Below are 20,401 nucleotides of genomic sequence, written 5' to 3'. Positions count from 1 at the left end.
TAGGAGGGACTCGTCTATGGCTACACGGCCTTCGTGCCCGCGGCGTTGTGGGCGGTGCTGAAGTGGTTCGGGGCCCAGGGCGTGGAGCTGGTCGAGTGTTGGGCGCTGTATGGATACGCGAATCTGGTTTGGGTCCTGGTTGCGATTCTGAGCTGGAGTCCATTGACGGCGCTGAATTATGTGCTGGTGGGAGTGGGGTATGGGCTGAGTGTCTTCTTTTTGGTCAAGAATCTGTATCCGGTGATTAGCGCTACGGAGAAGAAGACGAGTCAGGCCTTGTTGATTGTGGTGGTGGTGCTGCATGCGGCGCTGGCGATTGCGATTAAGATCTTGTTCTTTGCGCACGGGAGCCCGGCGAGGGAGAAAGGGGATGGCGGGGATGGGAAGGAAGGTGGGGAGACATTGAGATTGCTGTTTTGAAGGCTCGATTATCGGATTACATATTCACATGGTTGAAGTCGTGGCCTGTACTTCTCCTCATCCATCAAAGATACCCAGTTTTTTGAACATCATTGATTTGAATGGCTCTAATCGTCGACGGGTCTGCTTGTGGTGTAGCTACTATCACTGATTGTGACCTCACTCAACTCGGATCTCCTCCGCTACCTTCCTAATACCACTCCTCCATTCCCCAATAGCGTCCACCCTCTGCTCCCCAGCAAGCACCAACCACACCCTCAAACCACTACTTAATCTTCTTCTTCGGCCGCAGCTGGTTCGAATGCCCGCACTTCTTCTTCCTGCAATTCGTAGCCCGAGGCGGCAGACGAGCATAGCATTTCCGACAGATCATCTTATCGCAGTTGTACTTGCTAGCAAGGGCTTTGAGTGATGGTTCGATGATACCGCCACGGAGACGGAGGACGAGGTGGAGGGTTGATTCCTGCACAAGAGAAACCAGTCAGTGTCACAAACCTATCAAAAGATATGCGTCTTGGGGCTTGGAAAGCGAGGGCGGCAGAACAGAGCATGAGGCACCCACTTTCTGGATATTGTAGTCTGACAGGGTGCGGCCATCTTCGAGTTGTTTGCCGGCGAAGATCAGGCGTTGCTGGTCCGGTGGAATGCCCTCTTTGTCTTGGATCTTGCTCTTGACGTTGTCGATCGTGTCGGAGGATTCGACCTCGAGGGTGATGGTCTTGCCCGTGAGGGTCTTGACGAAGCTGTGAACATGTTAGGTTGTTGCACTTGTTACATAGGCCGTGCTTTAAGGCTGGGTCATCGCGAAACTCACATCTGCACTGTAACACGGGAGACTGGTTAGTAACGGCTACCGGAATGTGGTTGATACGTGATGTAACTTACTATTGGCGGTGTTCGATTATCGATATCAGTTGAGTCAAACGTCGTGGAGTTATATGGTGCTGGATGATATTGGCGGCGAGGCAGAAGGACGATTAGGGCTCAGAGGTCATGTGACAGTTCGGTGAGATGGCCGAAATCTTGGCACCTTTGGTGCTGCTCTCAGCATGCCGTACTATTTAGAGCGGGCTTACATGCTACTTATCTTGCTTATACCACTAAGGTAGAAGAAATAGACATATCCTGCAGCCAATGCTTCTTATCTATTTTGCTCATTGTCTAGTCATCAAGAACAACTAGAAGCTTCACCGTCCAAACCCGAACCAGCCCTTCTTAGCAGGTTCTTTCTTCACCTCTGCTGCTGTTTCCGGAGCCGCTGGCGCACCATTTACGCCTGACATGGCACGGCCGGGATAATCTATGTAGTTCCAAGCAAGGTCGAAAAACAAGGGTTTGACGGGAATTGGTTGGATTTTCGGTGGGAAGTTTACCAACTTCATCAAGTCAATATCCTCAGCTGGATACTCTCCGAGTCTTTCGACTAGTGGGGGCACGTATATGTCTTTCGCTGAAGCTTTCTGCTGTTCCATAAGGTCCTTAAGTTCTACCAAAGCTCGATACTGCGACACAGTACCGTCGATCAAACCATGAAATCTCTGGAGATCTTTTGAAGTAACGTCGAGCTTTGACAGGCCGTGGCTTGCTTCTGTTTCTTCGATCGAGTGGGTAGAGAGAACGCTACTTGTTAGCTCCAGTGATCGAGCGTATAATGCAAGTGCATTTCTGAACTCCCCCAAGATAGCATAACGACGACCAATTGTGAGGCATCTGCCAAAGTCAGCACGAGTCCTAGAAACGGAAATGGCCCTTCGTACTTCAAGGCTCGGAAATAGGCCCTTTTAGTTGAAAGCTCTTCCATAAAGCTCAGATCTCCGGCAACGCCTAACAAGTCCCCTACAGCATCGATACTTTGCAGGATGGAGTCGTACAGAGCCACTCTTTCGCGCAATTTTGCAACTTGCACGCTGGTACTCTCTTCACGCAGGACACGGTTCGTGCCATCCTTTCTGGGTTTACGAGACCGCTTGGAAAAAGTACGTTCGAAAGTGGCACCATCATACTGGCCACAGAGTTGCCGATTTCGTCCAACCATCAATTCAATAACAGCATAGTTGACTGCAGTTCGTGTGACCTGGAGCGACTGCACTCTTGTATCGCTCGTATCCATTCCCTCAGACATCAACTCTTCGATTGCGGTCTTCGTCGCGTCCACGGCTTCTTGTCGAGCGTTGATCACGTCGTCATAAGCTGCTGTGAGTTCTCTAACGTCACTCTGACCCTTTGCATGAAGCTTGGCAAGTTCCCTTTCCTTCCTATCGGCTGATTCGATTGCTTGTGCTATGGTAGCATCCTCAATCTTAACTGTTCGCCCCCTCCAGGTAATGGTTGACGGAGTATCATACGAGGCATTCTGACCCTTTGCTTCAGCTGCTTCGCTGGTTAGGAGCGCGTCAGGATTCAAGCTCTTGATCTGCCCCAGCAGCTCGCTTTTGCTCTGCGGAAATCCTTCGATCGCAATATCAGAAACGGCCTTAGTCCTCGAATACCTCAACTGATATGCAGCGTATCGTATGCTTGGATCTACAGTGTTTGAGAGTAGATCCTTGAAAAGATCCAACCGTGAAGCAGAGCCCAGCGTCGCATAGATCACCCGAGCCACGGAGTATTCTCTAATACATGGTTCCCATCGAGCCTTCTCGAAGTGTAGGGCCCCTCGCATCAAAGCGAGGTAGGCTGCTGCTTCCAGATTGTCTGTATCATTCACACAGGACAGTACTTTGTCTTGTAGGCATTTCTGTAAATGCTCCGCGTATTGTATTGCCTTGCTAAGCCTTGAATAGATCTGTCTCTTCGTGGATCCCGGCATTCTCCTCTGAGTATTTTCTGTGGACTGGGCCTTCTTCATGGCCATAGCAGCAGCCCAAGCCCTTTCAGCACTCATTAAAAGGAGATTAACGAATCTGTCATGTCTCAGCAAGCTCATATCTCCTCACACTTTCACGTACTCATGGTCACGTTGTATATCATCGGCGGTGACTGGCGCCTTTGGGATGTATTTGCGCCCTTTCGGGGTGGTCTGTCCCATTCGTTTTCTGAGCGAGTGGATTCGGCGTGTCGCTTGCGCACGGTAGACACTATAATCTCCAACAAGCAGAGCTGACTCTCGCTCGGACGTCACGTAACTGGTGATGTTCATTTCATCCGGTGAATTGTCTTTCGCAAAGTTCCAGCGATAACGAAATGCTCCTTGAACGAGTGGGTGCAGGCTGCCGGAAACTTGAAGCTCAAGCAAATGCCAAGGACTTCGTAGCAGACCGAGCGCAAATAATTTAGTTACATATGTATGTACTTGTCCAACGATGATCCTGTCAAAGTCCCCTTCCGTAGACCCGCGACACCAGATCTTGGAATAGGCTCTTGATCTAGGGGATTATATTCTATCATGCCATTGCTTGCAATTATGTTCAACGTCAGAAGCACTGGGAGCTCCGTCCTTTAGCTTCCCTGCAATACAACTCATTTTGTTCGACTTCCACTAGGAGTTTCGGCGAATCTCAGTTCTATCTATCCAAAGATCGTTGAGGTATATTAGCTCTGCCTGCCTGTCTGCCAGGGCATGCTAGAGCAGGCAACGACATGTGCCGAACCAGCAGTCAACCTCCTTCTCAGACGAATCGAGAAACCGATACGCAGCAAGCGCGTCCTGCCTCTATCGTTCTGGCGATATGGAGCAGAGAATACGCCAACACCAGTTTGGTGGCCTGCCTACCTACAAGATATCCGTACCATCTCTCTTGCTCAGTCACGAGCTCGGACAACGCCTTCAGATGCGTCTGAGTTAATCAACAGTGGCATCAACACCTCTCTATACAGGACGGCGCTCGCCGCGGACCAAAGACAAAGATATGATTCTCACGGTCGAACTTTCGATAGCTCATATCGACAACGAATCTATAAGCGAACTTTCAGCATTTCTTACCAAGATCAAAGTCAGACCAGCAGGGCATCTGGTAAGATCGAGGAAGCGAAGGATGATTATTCCCAGCAGAGCACACTAGAGTTATATAACTCTCCTGTCGCAGGTACGAATCGTCATGACAATGAGTCCACAGACGAAGACGTACCATACTCGGGTGGCCCTGTTAACGTGCCTCTACTTGATGAACAACTGCCACCGCTAGAATCTTTATGTGCGCTGATGGGCTCCGATGAAAAGGAGGCGTATGACAAGGCCTGGCAGCTCTTCATACGTGCGGGTGGCGAAGCTGGTCTTGCAGGGGAAGTCCTGGAATATTTGTCGACTTCGGATCATCGCATTGATCTGGATCATGCCCTTGCTGCCTACAATCTCATTCCCGCGCTCGAGAGGGTGCTAGCACATTATCAAGCCGCCGTGAAGGCAGCCTGTTGCAGGAAAAAGCATAGGCTGGCTATGGAAATACACAATGAAGCAATCAAGAGAGGCTTCCACACAGAAGTTACGAGTACCTTTCTAGCGTTCTTGACGCGTAATGGCCTGTGGGAGATCGCAGCACAGGTTTGGAAGAGGCTGCCGGAGTCCCAAAGAGACGCAGCAAAACCTGGCAATCGTGGTCTTTGGCAGGAGTTAGATCAAGATACCTCGCTTCCCGAGAAGCTGCAGCAGCTCATGGACACGCTCGAGCAGAATGCTGCAATATTTCCATCAGGCAGGAATGCAGTTCTTGGTCTTAGTGTTCAAGTATTGTACAGAATTTTCTCGAGTTCAAAAATCATGGTCAGCATCACTGGCTCAGGAATTCTTGCTTTATTAGATCGATTCTTTCATCTTGGCCTCTTACAGCCTCAGCATTACTTCTCTGGAATTCAGACTCTTAACAAGATGGTGGGCTTCAGAAACCGGCATCAGCTTGCTACGCTGCTTTACAGAAACTTGGATTACAGGTTTCCCAATGTACGATTCCCACGAACACTTCTTGGTTCACTAATTGCCATACTTTGCGGGTCAGAGGGCGATCATGTGGCAAGCCGCTTGATCCTGCGACGGTTCGCCACTGACTGGGGCCAACCGGACAGATTGGCATACCAGAAAGTGCTCAGCGCGTGCGCTCGCAATGGCGACTCGGTCAACGTATCTGAAGTATTTGCCGAGTTCTGTAGTGATTATGGCACACCGAAAGATATGGCATTCATTACACCACTCCTATACGTATTTGCTCGCAATGGAAACGTCCACGAAACCAAGAAACAATTTGATCGGCTTCACTCACACTTCGCAGTAGAGCCAGATGTATACTGCTGGAACATACTCTTAACAGCCTACGCTAGAGCGCGAGACCATGATGGTGCTCTCCAACAATATCAAAACATGAAGCGGACAGGCTTGAAGCCTGACCAATATACATATGGAATATTGATGAGTATGTTTGCGAGGTCGGGTGATATCGAGGCACTTCACCAATTGGTCGAGGCCGCGAAGCAGCAATCAATCAGCGGGACAAGTGCTATGGTCGACAGCCTTGTACATGCGTATTGTCTTAATGACCAAGTTGAGGATGCAGAGGCCCTGATCGAAGCTGCTACACAGCAGAGATTGAAAAGTGCTCCGACTCGAATGTGGAACACATTGTTGCGATATTATGCCTTCCGAGCTGATACTGATGCTGTTCTCCGAACACAAGAACGAATGACAGAGCTCTCAATAGCACCTGACGGTATGACATATGCCGCGCTTATGCAAGCGCTGGTCAACACCGGCAGAACCCAAGATGCTGCAGCCATCCTTCGATCCCTTCACTTCAGTAACTCTGTAACAGCTACCGTTTTCCATTATTCGATGGTGCTTTACGGCTACGCTTTGGAAAACAATCGTGACATGGTGGCCGTGATTTACAGTGAGATGTTGGAGCGGTTCCCTCGAATTGGTCTTAGCGCAAGACTTTCTCGCCTACGTTCCTCTGCTCACAGGGATGCGACCCTGACTCAAACCCGGTTAAACCAGGCCCTTCGAGGAAAGCCGATGAGCAAGGGTTTGCGTCTGTCAAGGACATTGGACTTTCTGGCCCAGATCTGGCTTGAGATCAACCAAAGCGACCTCATGACTGAAGACCCTCAACCAGGTCTTAGGCGACAGATCCCAGCGGAGGCATTCCCTTCTGTATATATGGAGTTCGTGATTGGAGCGTTTGCACGTAGCGGTGCGCTTGAGAAGGCCGACAACCTTATTCGTGAATACCAGGCTTTTGTGGACGAATCGGATGGCAGTAAGACGAGCAGCGCCCAGTCCTTTCAGCTACTTACAGCTATCATGAGTACCCTGGTACAGCAGAAACGCTTTGCAGCAGTTGACAGCTATTGGAACAAAGCATTGTCAATGGCCAAGAGCATGGGACGTCAACGGACGCTCGACCTCTCGGACCCAGTTCTCCAGACAGACATGTCAACACCGGCTCCCACTCGACCTAGTGTTGGCGACATCAGCTTCGACGTCTCTACTCCAATCTCCGGGAGCCAGATTACGCAACCCTTCCTTGATAGAGGCGAGATCAGAATCGTCGCTGCTCATAGGTACAGTTTGGCTGGTCCGCTCACGCAGTACATGCATTCTCTTGGTGCTCAGCATCTGGTGGCCGATCTCCCTCCACTTGTTAGGAGACTGGAAGAAATGGGTTTCTCTCTTAGCAGCAAGAACTGGAATCACTACGTCCAGGTTCTGTCATATTCAAATGATCCTAATCTACAAATTCTCGCTTTCCGGGTTTTTGAGGAGAAGCTACTGCCCAACATGCCTTCGTGGCAATTGATGAAACGCAGCAAGTGGTCGAAACAGAAGATCGTTGACGGCTCTGGTGACCTTGTCATTGAGGAGCCGGTGCAGCGCAAACTTATTGAGAGATTTCGTCCCTATACTCTTGTCCCGACGTACTGGACGATAGTCTATTTAGGGCTAGCTCTCATGAAATCCCAACATAGGGGCCTGCAAGGTCAAGCGTTAGGGTTAGACGTTCTTCGAAGCCAAGCTCCAGGCACCGTCAGTGCAGTATCACGGATGCCATACCTCCGAGAAAAGGCTCAAGGGCTTCTTCTTCGTGGTAGGACCTTGCAAGGTGATCCCCAGAAACGACCGCGAAAACAACCCAAAGTCGATCGTGCTGGTCTGCGTGGAAGCCGCTCTCCCTTAGATCATCTTCCGTGGGACTTCCCTCTTGACGAACTCGACCAAATGTTGAAGCGTGACAAGATCCAATCTACAGAGCAGCCAGAAGAGGAGCAGAGAAGTCCACCTCCCTCGGTTGAACAAATCTCGGGCGAGATTCAGCGTAGTCCACTAATGCTGGAGGCAGCAGGAAGGTATGAGCGTGAGCTAGAGTTTTCACGGAGGGTCAGGGCTAGTCAGCAGGACCAACTACGCATGTTGGCACAGATGCGTGAGGATGCAGCACGGCCTCAACTAATGATGGACGAGAAGCGTGGGGAACCTTCCTTTACAGCGAGTCTTCTAAGCCAACACAAGAAGGAAAAGCAGTTACTTCAGCTCGCGGAGCGAAAACGAGCAGTTCCTTGCTCACCAGATTCAAATAACGCATCAGACATCCGCCCCGCTGCTCTTCTCTCTGCTGCACGCCGACCGAAGGCTGCGGCACGTCTTCAATTGCTGCGTCGTCGGAGATGGGGAAGTCCAGTTGTACCTAAGTCAATTGCAGCATTCCAACGCGGTATCCGCAGGAAAGTCAAGATCGCTATGACCGCTTATCAATCACGCCTCAGGGTTCCGAATAGGCTCCGAAGAGCTTTCACAAAGAACAGAACTGCTCGCAGAATAAGAAGTGAGGCAAGGCGGTCAAAACGATCTGACAGGATAAGACAAGCCATGAGCGAAGACGAGGAAGAAACCGGCGATAATATGGAAGAACCCGATGGCAAGGCTTCCGAGGACATCGAAAGTGAATCTTCCGCCCGTCCAGAATCATGATATTGCAGTATGAAACATAATTCACGTCCATACCTTTGTGCACTTCAAGTGAACCCATTGAATCGATTGGCCCTGTTAAAATGTGAAGTACAACCATGATATCATCCCGTTTCTAGATAGTCGTGCTGATGCTTCCTACGTCTAAGCTACTAGCTTCCATCTACCAACTCTGTTAGCCTTGTACTCTCACTGCGATGCCTGCTTCTCGTCAGGGGAAGCGTTGTTGGCACCGTGTTTACCGTCCCTTCTACTCAACAAGAGACCATTCCCTAGCCTTTTCAGAAATCCGCATCAATGGCCTCGATCAGAGCTTGTTCGACCTCGCAACGACTTTACCCATGAGCTGTTTTCCCAATGACAACGTCCATCCAAGTGCACGCTATGGGGAGCCGGGGAGCAAGCGCTATCGGCTTCGGAAGAACGCCCACTACGGTACAACGTGCTGCCATGACATGGTATCGCTTGCTTCACATATCCACGATCCATATGCTGGCAGCTATTGGGTGAATAATGAGGACTTGTTCAATGTACCACCGCCATTGTCTACTTCTACCATATCTTCGGATTGGTCTTCGAGTGAGCCTGCTACAGTGTATGGACCGGCTGGGAGGTTTGACCCCATGCCACGATATGGTGATAACTCTTACTTTTCCGTCCCTGCTCACTCCGGAAGCACATCTTGCAACACTGGCGTTTTTGCCGATAGTCTTGACATCATGGCTCAAAACCAAGACGACTTTGCTTGGAACGACTTGGTATCAATTGGGTTTTGCTCCGCGACGTATCGAGAAGATATTCAATTCATCGAAACCCACACGCCGTCGAACCCTGTTAGTCCAGGGCTTCCCAGTGGTCTTTCTGCCAGAATTCCTCATGAGGCAGCTGCACATCAACCCACTTCTTACAAGGCAGCCGCCGTATCAGCTACATCAATTCTGCTGCCACAGCATTCTGTATTTCCGCTGTCAGTAGACCAGCTGACCCCTGAGTGCTCTCCCAACCACATCGAGAATCAGGTCGATAACTTCCTAGATGACCTAGCTGATGCCATCAATTGGAACAATAAGGAGCCTAACCTCGAGTATTCCAAAACCAACGACATGCATACCGCCAACTCTGTGCACCCGAGTGATGAGATGGCAGAACAACTGCCTGCAGCCCAGCAGAACCAACCCGAAGAGCCTGATCAGCCAGTCGTCCCACCATCGCCAGATACATGGAGCCACGGACTCCTAGCAAGCACTGACCAGTTTCCTTCCATTTGGGATGATTCACCATTGTACGAGCCCAACCGCCTTCACCGTAGCCCGAGCAGTCTCGACCTTGAGTCGTTCCCGTGCTGAAGATGGTCGCTACAGATATTAGCTTGAAATTGGGCCGGGAATCAGGACTTTCGTTCAAGAAGATGAGGAAGGCATATTCTTCACTGTTTCTTCTGATCATCCTAGCGTGCATGATCAAGTACGCACGGCGTCTACCCTGCGTCGTCGTCCTCAAGGCGGATGGCCCGTTTAACGGCTTGCTCGGCCCGTCTACTCCGATGCAGCCCAGGTGAAGGGAAGGAGAACATGGGCGTTGGGGTGCGTTCTTTTTTTCCAGAAAAATCAATCAAGTTACGGGGGATAGATTAGTACAATACAATACAATACAGTACAGTACAGTACAGTACAGTACAGTAGCCATATCACATAGATAAAACTGTTTCATCTGCACAATTCTCAACTTCGAGACCGTGAGGCTCGAGGCTCTAAACGGCGTAACGTCAGTCATCACAAGTCTAGCTCTCTTCCTCCACAAAAACACAACATCCTCCCGTCTAAAACGCTCATGTAACCAACTATCTCCCTAAGATCCCGCTGCATCTGCTGGAGTTCGGAGTAAGATCGATGCGTGGATGACCACACACACCAGATTGGGTGATACTTAACCCGATGGATCTGATGACCAATCCACCAGGGGCCCGGCATCTTACATCTAGTTAGTAGTTACCAACTGATTCTTCTTGTCCGCCTGCCACTGTAACAATCAGCGGATTTTGATGGAATTCTCCTTCAAGCTGCTCTTGCTCTGCGTCTATAATCTCGAATTCCGGATTGAACGAGTCTCCCGCTGCTGCAAGGGGATGGGCATGCTTGGTCGATACCTTGGTTGGCTTGAAGATTATTCCTGAGTTGAAGGAAGGGTTGGGGGAGGAGCGGAGGGGGGATTCTGTCTGGTTGGGAAGTGGGCGCATCATCAAGCTGGATAGATAGATATATATATTTTGAGGAGGAGGGGGGGTCGAGAAGGAGAAGTGATGGGAGAAGAGAGAGAGAGGAAACAGCGGCTCAGTCGCTGAACCACGCGCTGCTGAAGTGGACGCTGCGATGGGAGGAACAGGAGAGAATGAGTTGAAAAGGGAGGGAGGTCAGGTCCATCTTCTCGTCCAGGGTTTAGATGGATCATGGAAGGCAGAGTTGCAAAAGGGAGATAGCGAGATTGGATAAGATGAAGGGGGAGGAGAAAAGGAAGGATGATAAGCTTCTTGGGTCTATCTGAACGCTATGCATGCTAGGTCGGTCTTCTCTAAAACCGCTTCAACATTGCGTTTTCAGATGATACATCAACTCCCTCAACCCACAAATGGCCATGTCAAAAGCACACACCGTCGTTTTGGTCAGGCACGGATTGTGCGCCAACGCCACCGTTTCTGCTCCACGGCTTGCTTCTTGCAGAGTCCTAGATAACGTCAGAAAATTGGCGTTGGCGTCATACAGTTGCTCTTCGCTGCTGCTGCTGCTCCGGAGAAGGCGAAGCAATAAATGATGAGTCTCGATAAGTCGGGCAAGGCGGTATCGAAATGGGTGAACGTGCAAGGAGTTCTCCTAAGCGAGCAAAACTGGCTTTGTAGGCTAATTGTGCTTTTTCGGAAACTGGAGAGTTGGGTTTGCGGTGTTCGTTGCCAAGATAGTGGGTGCCATAGAGGAGATCCGTGAGCATTGTCAGGAATTTGGTGCTTTTATCGTCGATTTGCTGGAGATAGGATCGGGTTGGGTCGTCCTGTTGTTGTTGTGAATCTGGGCCAAGGTCGGGTAGGACGTTCAGGGATTTCTGATGTGCTGTTACCGGAAGGAACTGCGGCTGTTGAGGTAGGGATTGCTGGGGTACAGGTTGAAAGAGTGGATTTGGCTTGTGCAGAGGCTCTGAAGGTGAAAAGTGCTGGGGTGGAGGTGCAGGTAGAGGTGGAGGGGGTGGGAGCGGTTGCGGCGGAGCCTGGTGGGGAGCAGGCTGCCGAGGTGGAGGTGGCAGACGTGGATCTTGCGGATCTTGTGTGTGCTGAGGTGGTGCTCGCTGGAATTGAACTTGTTGAAATGTAAATTGTTGAGATGGAAGTTGGGTGAGCGAGGTTTGCGAAGGTGGTGCTGGCGGAGGTAGTGCTGGTTGAGGTGGTTGAGGTGGTGCTCGCTGAGGTAGAGCCTGCTGCCACGGTGCTTGCTGAATTGGTATTCGGTGTTGAGTACCGCGTTGATGGTCTTGTTGCCTTTGGAGCTCACCTAGTTTCTGCCTTGGTTCTTGAGCTTGGAGGGACGCACCTTGGACCTGTTGTAATCGTTCATTTTGCGCATGTTGCTGCTCCCTATCATACTCAATTTTATCTATAATTGCTTGAGCTCGGAGTATGGCCTTTTGTTTAGGATCGATGGCTGCATTGGCGAATGCCGATTTTGCCTGCCATCGAGCTTTGGCGCTGTCCAAAGCTTCAGTCGATTGACTTTGCTGCTGTGGTGCTTGAGCTTGTTGCTGTGCTTGAGCTTGTTGCTGTGCTTGAGCTTGTTGCTGTGCTTGAGCTTGTTGCTGTGCTTGAGCTTGGCTTGAGCTTGTTGCTCTGTGCTTGAGCTTGTTGCTGTGCTTGAGCTTGTTGCTGTGCTTGAGCTTGTTGCTGTGCTTGAGCTTGTTGCTGTGCTTGAGCTTGTTGCTGTGCTTGAGCTTGTTGCTGTGCTTGAGCTTGTTTTCCTGATCGAACCACCGCTTCTGCCCTACCAACGACCTTCTCCAGTTCGGCAATCATGGCGTCATCGCACAGCAAAGCCTCGTCTTCCGCAAAGTCATAGTTGTTTGATCTCGCTACTGATGCTGCTTTCGCCTGAGCTCTGTTCCCATGTGATCGTGCATGGCACGTCTGAGCCAGTGGTTGCTGCAAGCTTTGATCTCGTTGCTGCGGTGGGCACTGAACAGGTGGCGATAAACCCTGGCCTTGTGGCTGCTGTGATTCTCGCGTTTGTGACGGTGGAGTACAACCTCGTGGCTGTCGGGTAGATGTAGCACTGGTTCCTTGCTTGCGGCGTTGTTGTTCGTATAGATCAGCTGAAGTTGAACCTGAAGATTGCTCCCATCTTGTTCTTGGTCGTTTCTCTCTAGGTTCATACCCGAGTCTAGGAGCTTTATCTCGATATTCTCTAGGTCTTCCTAAGGCATTCGGAGATTCGTTCCGAGGTTCTCTGGGCCTCTCAGGCTCCATGCCTACTAAGTTTTCCGACAGGGGCTTGGTTTCCTACAGACAGCTGCTTTCAGTTACATGAATGATGATGCACTCCAGTAGCTGATAAATCTGTCGACTTGGTGCCTCGTTGTGATCTCAAGAAGCCTGCTGTAGCTGATAATCCTTACCTCGACCGGAATGTAATCGAAGTTAGTCTTATTACAACAATTTTGCTCGAAAATGCAAAGAGTTATGATCGTAGATGTCGGTCTGAGCTCGAAAGTGCAATGCTATAGACCAAAGGGCACAGTAGAGATGACTTGTAGTCAGCTGCCGTGACAGTCTTGTTAATTCTCAGAGATCAGTCCTCGACTCATGCAGTGGTGGCAGGGCGCTCTATGGAACATGATGTAGAAGGGAGGATCATCCACCCGATGTCCTTGAGATCACAGGGCTGTCGTGCTGATATAGAAACCCACCACTGAAACACTTTCCTCCCCTGTTGATAGCCAGGACCCATTGAACATGAAACAACTGTGCGTCACCTGGCACATCTCTGACCCTGCAGCGACGCTGGAGCTGCTGACCTATGCTTTACCATTTCAGACAGTGCCGAGCAATGACTCAAAGTCAATAAAGATAATCCGGGGATGAAATTCGGTAGCTTAAGCCGTTACAGACACAAAACAAAGAGTGTAGAAAGGGGCGCAGATTCCTCTGCAGCTCCAAGGGCGAACCACCCTTGCTGAACGGATCTGATCAGGAACCGAAGTAGTGCAACTTGCAAAAGTAAAGAGGCGGTTCCTGCACATCTTGATGAATCTGGAGACGAGCGCTGCTGTCCCCTAGGAGAGCTTGAGGCGGGAGGGCGCTGCTTAAGCCTTACACAACTGGCGGATTCAGGCTGATAAATCTGTGAACGGGTCTTAGGCGGGAAGTCATTTGGTTGGGCTGACAACATCTCGATGACTTTGGTGTGGGCAGGTAGGTAAGAGGCTTTCTACAAGTGTGGACAGAGGAGACTGAAGGCTGTATTTGAATTGGCTTGCGTTCAACGAGATCTTGGCGGGACAAGACTACAACATCCTGCGCCAAGCTCAACCCAACTCACCCCGGAGCCTGTTGCCGCTCTTGCCCAGCACCCACCCTGAGCGCAGGTGAGCACCAGTCAAGAGAGGGCGACTTAAGGGTTCATCCACCCGGGAGGAGAGTGGGGCTGTCTCACATTCTACTACTGGGCAGGCTTTTTTAATTGGCCCATCTGAGCCCAGGCCCGTCGACCACTGAAATTCTTCATCTTAGGGGCACAGTGATACAAAAGTGGAACGAAATTCCGCTCCATCTACGCTCTAAGACCCTGATCATGGCCCTTCGGCCCTTCGGCCCGTCGGATGCTAAGCCAAACACACGAGGGGGCCCCACCCGTTATAATTTTGAACCTCGATAAGTCAGCATTGGATTGCCAATACTGTTCTCTAAGTATTGTATTTCTTTTTGGCACCGTCATTCTCGGGAGCATTGTCGATCTCAGGAGTACCCTCACTGGAAGGGCTTGTAGCAATGCCACTAACAGCGGGACCAGCTGCTTCTACATTCGATTTACCAAAGGCGTCGGTGATTATATCATGTCTTGGCTGGGCGGTAGCATCCTCATCAAATGGGGCTTGACCAATGCCAAAGGTAGTATTGGTGAGTCTGACAGCGTCGTCTTCAGGTTCCGAAGCAATGGAATATAGAAGAGGGTAGACAGATCACTTTTCTGGTATTCAACCCTGATCGGCTGAGCCCACGTTGTCAAGGGTCCGGCGCCAATAAATGATGCCTTTTGTATCGGTGGCCAAAGTACCTTTGAGAAATTGCGGTTCCCACCTCGATTTCAAGAAGGAAGAATGGTCTTCCAACGATACTACAGACGGCATGGGCAGTCTTCGAGTGTGGGTACAAGGACAGACGTTCTACGGATTGACCGTCGAGATACAATATTGATGGGCTTTTCATTACGCTTTGACGGAAGACAACTAACCTTTAGACGATAGCATACAGAAAGGAGATAAGTTGCACTTTAACTCTGGGAATTCAGCCCATGGCAACACGACTGAAGCCCAAAATCAGCTTGTCCCCAACCGGAACAGCAACAAAATCCTCCATTTGCTCGATGCCTTCGTCATCAATCACCGTAGTTGTGTAATTCATGTAAATTGAGGCGAGGAGGAGTTTCAAGACTATAGATCTGGTTAGCCGAGGAATGTAGGTCTCGCAGGATTGAGATTCAAACTTACCGACCAAAACGAAGTGATTTCCAACACACATCCTCCCTCCACTTCCGAAGGCCCAGAACCATCTACGTGGATCGTGCTCCGCCTTGCCATTTTCCAGACCCCCGCCAGCCTCATCTACTGTGGTAAGTTGCTTATTCGGAGAGTCTGCCGTTCCGATCCACCTTTCCGGCTTCCAGAACTCCGCCTCTGGATATACGTCCTTGGACCGATGCATGCAGTAAGGCGCCGTGCTGATAGTTGCACCAGCTGGGACGAAGTATCCTTCAATAATCGTTCCACCTTTAGGTACCAAACGACGCAGAGGCCCGGGGGCTGCTGGGTGCAAGCGCAGTGTTTCTGTAATGACGGCGTCCAATAGCGGAAGGCCGTCGAGCTTCCGTAGGACAGATGTTGAGAGTGACTGATGTTGGAGAGGATACGTGAATGGCAGCTCCGCAGTCGTCAATTCTTTGCGCAAAGTAGATTGAAGCGCCCGTCGTTGCGAGAGTTCATGCATAGCGTATGTTAGTGTGATGCCGATTCCCACTCTAGCCGCCTCGGTATTGTCAAGCAATTCAGACGCAGCAAGGCGAATGGTCTCTTGTGGATTTGTTACGTGCTCTTTCTTGGGTATTGAATTCATTAGTTGAGCGTAAACGATAGGGTATGTTGAGGTTGATTCTGGGTCTTCGCTGCCAATTTGCCGTGCCTTTCTGTCCTTTTCGTCTTCCAGGCTCTTGCCATCTTGAGGAGCCGACGACTTGGAGTTCAGGTACCGCTCTGCTTCCCTACACTTCTGAAGAAGCTGCTCTTCCAGCGCCTTAGCTGCGCGTTCGCACCCTTTCAAGTACAGTACCTTTTTCTTGCTGTTCTCTAGGTATATCCTTCGTTCATCTTCCCTGCTTCTCCGCATTAGATCTAAGCCAAATGCACTACCAAGTCCATACGCGGTCATAAACTCCGCGCCGGCTGCACATCCCAAGCTGTACATATCAATGCCTTTACCAGCTCGTGCGGCATCATCTAACACTGGTAAGAGCCGCTCAAATAGCAAAATGTGCGACAGCTGCTGGAAGTCCGAAGAGCCAAGGAGGTAACTCTTGGAATAGCCATGGGAAACAATACGCCTCCTAGTAGCATGGTCCTTTGCATTCAGCATGGTAAGGAGATTGGGCGTGCCATCATAGTTGCGAAATTGTAGAAACCATTCGGTGCGCTCGAAACCGCCCATGTAGATTTTGCGAAGCCCGTCGAGGGACGCGACTGAGACTTCGTTTGGCGCGAGGCGCACGATTGGGCCATGCCGTTGGTGAGCGGCGAAGATGGTACGGGTTTCATATCCTTTCCGACGCTTCCACCAGATCCAAATGGGAAGAAATGATGCGATTGGATGGCCAGAGGGAATCTTGGACAGTGGAGAGATAGTGGCGGGATAAACGACGTAGTAGAAAATGAGGTAGATGAGGACAAGAGCCACAGCAAGTGGGAAATAGAAAGCCATTTTAGTGACGATAAAGAGCTTTTAGGAAGACGCTTCCTGCACTGCCCTTGTGATAAGAATTCTCGGGGAGCACTGCCTCGTAGAGCTGGAAAGGGTATAGGGCGAGCAAGGACTGTTGCCGATGTGTTAAAGTCGGATGGTCGCACGAAGATATTGCCAGCTTGCCTCGTTGTATGTACGGAGTGTATGGAGTATGCTGCAACACTTGCTCAGCAGGAGGGGCCAGGAGGGGGGGGCAGGAGGGGCAGGAGGGGCATGGCTTTTATCGATCGAGATGAATACGAAGAGCTCTAAGCTCTTTAGGAGTGTGGCGTACATCACGATACACGGTGAAGTGTCTGGGCCAGTCCTGCTGTTCTATATAGACCATACTACGTATTGTAATCGCGATGCGCCAGTTCAAGGGGTTCGGTTACACAAGCAGCTGGGCAGGCTCTAGGTGCCAAGGTGGTTAAAGTGGCTACCAAGTACGTTAGGAGGCATGTTAATTGTAACCCTCTCTACTAGTAAAATTGTTATTAACAACCTTCGTACAGATACCCTTACCGCGCTTGTACGAATGATGTACCACCCTTGGGGGTCATTACCGCGTTTGACGCGTTAAGCTTTCTCAACCAATCCTGTCTTATTCTACAACCACTCCATTCAATCAATGCCAGCAAGATGCCATGTAGTTATAGATGCCAATGGGATGCACGCTCAATGTAAATAGATGGTAGATTACTAGTCCATATCGAGCGATTTGGTGGGCGTTCTATCTTGGCGTTACAAGCTGTTACAAGCTGTTACTAGAGTGGGGGTTACATTTAATATGCCTCCTACCGTAGTAAAGGTGGCAAACAATTCAAGGACGAGCGCAAACTATTCCAAACAACGAACTACATCAAACTACATCAAACTACATAACGCATTCTGCACCGCGATGCATACGCGGGGGTGCATACTATTGTCCATTGCATCCAGTCACAAGTTGTGCCGCCAAGAGCTGCCCGAGGCATTCACACTGCATTGAAGTTGTCCGATTCTGCGCTACAGGCACCTTGAACCTCTTGTTGCCACAAAATGTCCAATCCCCCAGTGCTCCAATGATGACAGTGCCCAAAAGCGGACCTGCGTAGTTCATGTTGCTTCCTGTAACTGGCAGCATTGTTGGGAAGGGCATCCAAATCACAACCTACAACAAATACTAGGACGAGCTGAGTTGGACACAACCATCTTGCCGGCTCAGCCAAGAGCATGGTAGTTGCCCCCAATTCTTGATCTTCGTTGCAAAAGGTGCGAGGTAGCCGCACCCAGCCTCTTGATCAAGCCATGTTGACGTGCGTGGAACTTGAATAATTGCCCTTGTGTCTCAAAATCTGTACATTTTGGGTACAGCTCCTCATCCTTCTCTTCAGCCTGCGCGAGTAGCCGCTTGAAGTCCGGGAAAACAACGAGCTCGCTATCACGCCATACGAACTGCTGCTGCCATTGCACCTCGAGCGTAGCACCCTCCAAGACGGTTTGGAAGCAAAGCTCGCTCAGAACCTGCCGCAGAAGGGAAATACTCTCTCCGTCCGCCATGCCAAACGCATCGCGTGCGTCGCAGTAGTATGCAAGGTACCTCCCAAGCGCCGCCTCCTTGGGGCAGGACACCACCCCGCTATCGCAATGGAGCTCCTGTAAGCCGATCTTCAGCGCCTGGTAAAAGGCATGACTCACACCTTTCGTGTAATCCGGCTCCACCCTCGCCCTGGTTCGCTCATCTAGGATTCCAAGAAGCCCGTATAGCTTGTCTCTTGGATCTGAGCTTTCCAAGCTTCCGAAGTTGCTCACCGCCTCATGGAGAAGATCCGGCGTCTGCGATTGGAACGTTTCCGTTACTGTGTACGGATTCCGTAGATGCACCAGGCGGGATCTGTGCGTGACGATGGTCTCCGCGGGGCTGCGGAGGAGCGACAGCGCGCTCACGGCCTTTGCAGGCCGTCCGTTGTCGTCAACTCTTATTTCCGCCCGTGGCATGGTAGGCGTGGACATGCCGAATAGTGTAAGCGGAAACGTGAAGGCGCCGCACCAGACGCTCATATTTGAGGCGAGCAGCACCTCTTGGACAACCCAGACGCGGCTCCAGTACCGGCAGCAGCTGAGATATCGGAAGCCATCCCATTGCGCCGCTGTCCAGGCAGCCGGACGGTGGCTCCGGTGAACCAGGGCACGCACATTGTCGAGCGCGGGCGGTTCAAGAGGTCCCAGCCATCCAATGACTTGGTCTGCATTGCGGTAGATGCGTGCCATCTCCTGGACAGCTGACTGTCGCTCATTGTGATCATTTTGGTTGATGCAGATGGCATCGATGAATAATAACCCATGCTCCCCCTTCGCCGAGGCGATTTCTAGGAAGTCATAAAGATTGCGGCGGATGAAAATTTTTTGACCATCTACAAGAATCGCGTCTACTAAGTCCGCGCGACCCCAGGTATATGAGAGCGCTTTGTAGCTTACGCCACGGAGGTGCTCGAGAGGCACAATCTCCAGACTGTAGCTGAGCGGCCCATCTCTTTCGCGGGACACGGTCCTTAGTAGTCGGACATGCTGTCTGGCATCAAACTGATCAGTGGCAATATACTTGAATCCACTCTTGCGATTCAAGGCTTTATCCAGCTCGTCCATGACACAATCTCGCGGTAGTTCATGCATATTAGACAGCCCTGTGTAGAGGAGCGAAGATATTGCCACTTGTCGTGTTTTGCCCGTCGTCGGTGGCTTTGGAACCCAGGCGCTGAGGGTGCTGCGCTCGAGAGCGGTGGCCAGGCATCCATTCCGTTGAAACAGTTTGCGCAGCGATTCTTAGGTCGAGGGGTGAGGCGGTGCAACCTAGCGTACATACAATAATACGGTTAGACCTAAGATGAGCACCCATTGATGGTAATTTAGGCATAACTTTCAAAAAGCCTTCTCCTGCTAAGTTGTCCGCTTCTGTGCCACAGGCACCTTGAATCTGTTGTGGCTACTAAATGTCCATCCACCGGTGCTCCAACGATGACAGTGCCCAAAAGCGGACCTGCGTAGTTCATGTTGCTGGCAGCATTGTCGGGAAGGGCAAATCTGACCGCTTGGAGTCAAAAATTTCCACGGAAGAATTACTGATTTCAGATCCATTGCAGTGAGATAGATGGATTGAGGAAAAGGAGCCTTGGATCTCGTTGCCGAGTCTCCAGTGGAAGATTCCTCAAAATAAACGTCTTGAGGTCAGTCACCTCCCCAGCTGTTTGAAAGTCTACATGTGAATACATGTGGTCTGATCTTCTGACCATTCCCCTTGGGAGCCTTCCAAGGAGATGTTCGACTTACAACGGACAGAAATTGCACGGCAAGGCAGCTACTACTACTAACTACAGTACTAGGACAAAAGTATCGGACCAACCCCACTTTCAGACCCCACCAACATTTTGGACCATCTTCATACAATTTACCATAGTAAGTTACCAACTTGATGGATTCTGATGAAAAACGGCTCAGAATGTTCAGAAACATCCAGAGATTGAGGCTGGGCTATTTTCCTAAATAGGCAGTCGATATTCAGAATCTGGTGTACCATCCTTTAGCCGCAATGACCGCATTCACTCGACTATCCATACTCTTGATGAGATTGGCCACAGCTTCTTCTCCTATAGCATCCCAACCCTCATAAATTGCTCTGAACAGACGTTGATAATCCTCCTCCGATTTGCCCATATTAATTAGCTCTGGATGGTGATCATTGATCCATTGCTTGAGTTGCGCCCAGAGGTGTTCAATTAGGTTGAGATCAGGACTATAGGCTGGCCATTCCATCAATTCTATGCCCTCCTCTTGAAGCCAATTGATAATCTTCTTTGCAGTATGGATTC

At 50.5% G+C, this 20,401-nt stretch overlaps 6 protein-coding genes across 6 annotated transcripts; 2 read left to right on the top strand and 4 right to left on the bottom strand.

The window, feature by feature from the left end:
• Positions 1-685: 685 nt before the first annotated feature.
• Positions 686-3,559, bottom strand: EPUS_07084 (uncharacterized protein; the record flags this gene model as incomplete). Its single annotated transcript, XM_007788111.1, has 5 exons — positions 686-883; positions 983-1,163; positions 1,612-2,130; positions 2,178-3,323; positions 3,369-3,559. 5 exons carry the CDS (start codon positions 3,557-3,559, stop codon positions 686-688), a joined length of 2,235 nt encoding a protein of 744 aa, XP_007786301.1.
• A 420-nt stretch (positions 3,560-3,979) lies between these two features.
• Positions 3,980-8,314, top strand: EPUS_07083 (uncharacterized protein; the record flags this gene model as incomplete). The annotated part of the gene is made up of 1 exon (XM_007788110.1): positions 3,980-8,314. One exon carries the CDS (start codon positions 3,980-3,982, stop codon positions 8,312-8,314), a length of 4,335 nt encoding a protein of 1,444 aa, XP_007786300.1.
• A 194-nt stretch (positions 8,315-8,508) lies between these two features.
• On the top strand, positions 8,509-9,657 carry EPUS_07082 (uncharacterized protein; the record flags this gene model as incomplete). Its single annotated transcript, XM_007788109.1, has 1 exon — positions 8,509-9,657. One exon carries the CDS (start codon positions 8,509-8,511, stop codon positions 9,655-9,657), a length of 1,149 nt encoding a protein of 382 aa, XP_007786299.1.
• A 1,288-nt stretch (positions 9,658-10,945) lies between these two features.
• EPUS_07081 (uncharacterized protein) lies at positions 10,946-12,812 on the bottom strand (the record flags this gene model as incomplete). Its single annotated transcript, XM_007788108.1, has 3 exons — positions 10,946-11,032; positions 11,069-12,262; positions 12,318-12,812. The coding sequence occupies 3 exons, from the start codon at positions 12,810-12,812 to the stop codon at positions 10,946-10,948; spliced, it is 1,776 nt and encodes a 591-aa protein (XP_007786298.1).
• Positions 12,813-14,849: 2,037 nt separating this feature from the next.
• EPUS_07080 (uncharacterized protein) lies at positions 14,850-16,532 on the bottom strand (the record flags this gene model as incomplete). Its single annotated transcript, XM_007788107.1, has 2 exons — positions 14,850-14,995; positions 15,053-16,532. 2 exons carry the CDS (start codon positions 16,530-16,532, stop codon positions 14,850-14,852), a joined length of 1,626 nt encoding a protein of 541 aa, XP_007786297.1.
• Positions 16,533-17,756: 1,224 nt separating this feature from the next.
• On the bottom strand, positions 17,757-19,208 carry EPUS_07079 (uncharacterized protein; the record flags this gene model as incomplete). The annotated part of the gene is made up of 1 exon (XM_007788106.1): positions 17,757-19,208. One exon carries the CDS (start codon positions 19,206-19,208, stop codon positions 17,757-17,759), a length of 1,452 nt encoding a protein of 483 aa, XP_007786296.1.
• Positions 19,209-20,401: the final 1,193 nt, after the last annotated feature.

The sequence above is a fragment of the Endocarpon pusillum genome, assembly GCF_000464535.1.
Source record: "Endocarpon pusillum Z07020 unplaced genomic scaffold C712049, whole genome shotgun sequence".
Classification (NCBI taxonomy): Eukaryota; Fungi; Ascomycota; class Eurotiomycetes; order Verrucariales; family Verrucariaceae; genus Endocarpon; species Endocarpon pusillum.
This window is presented reverse-complemented; position numbering and strand designations above follow the sequence as displayed.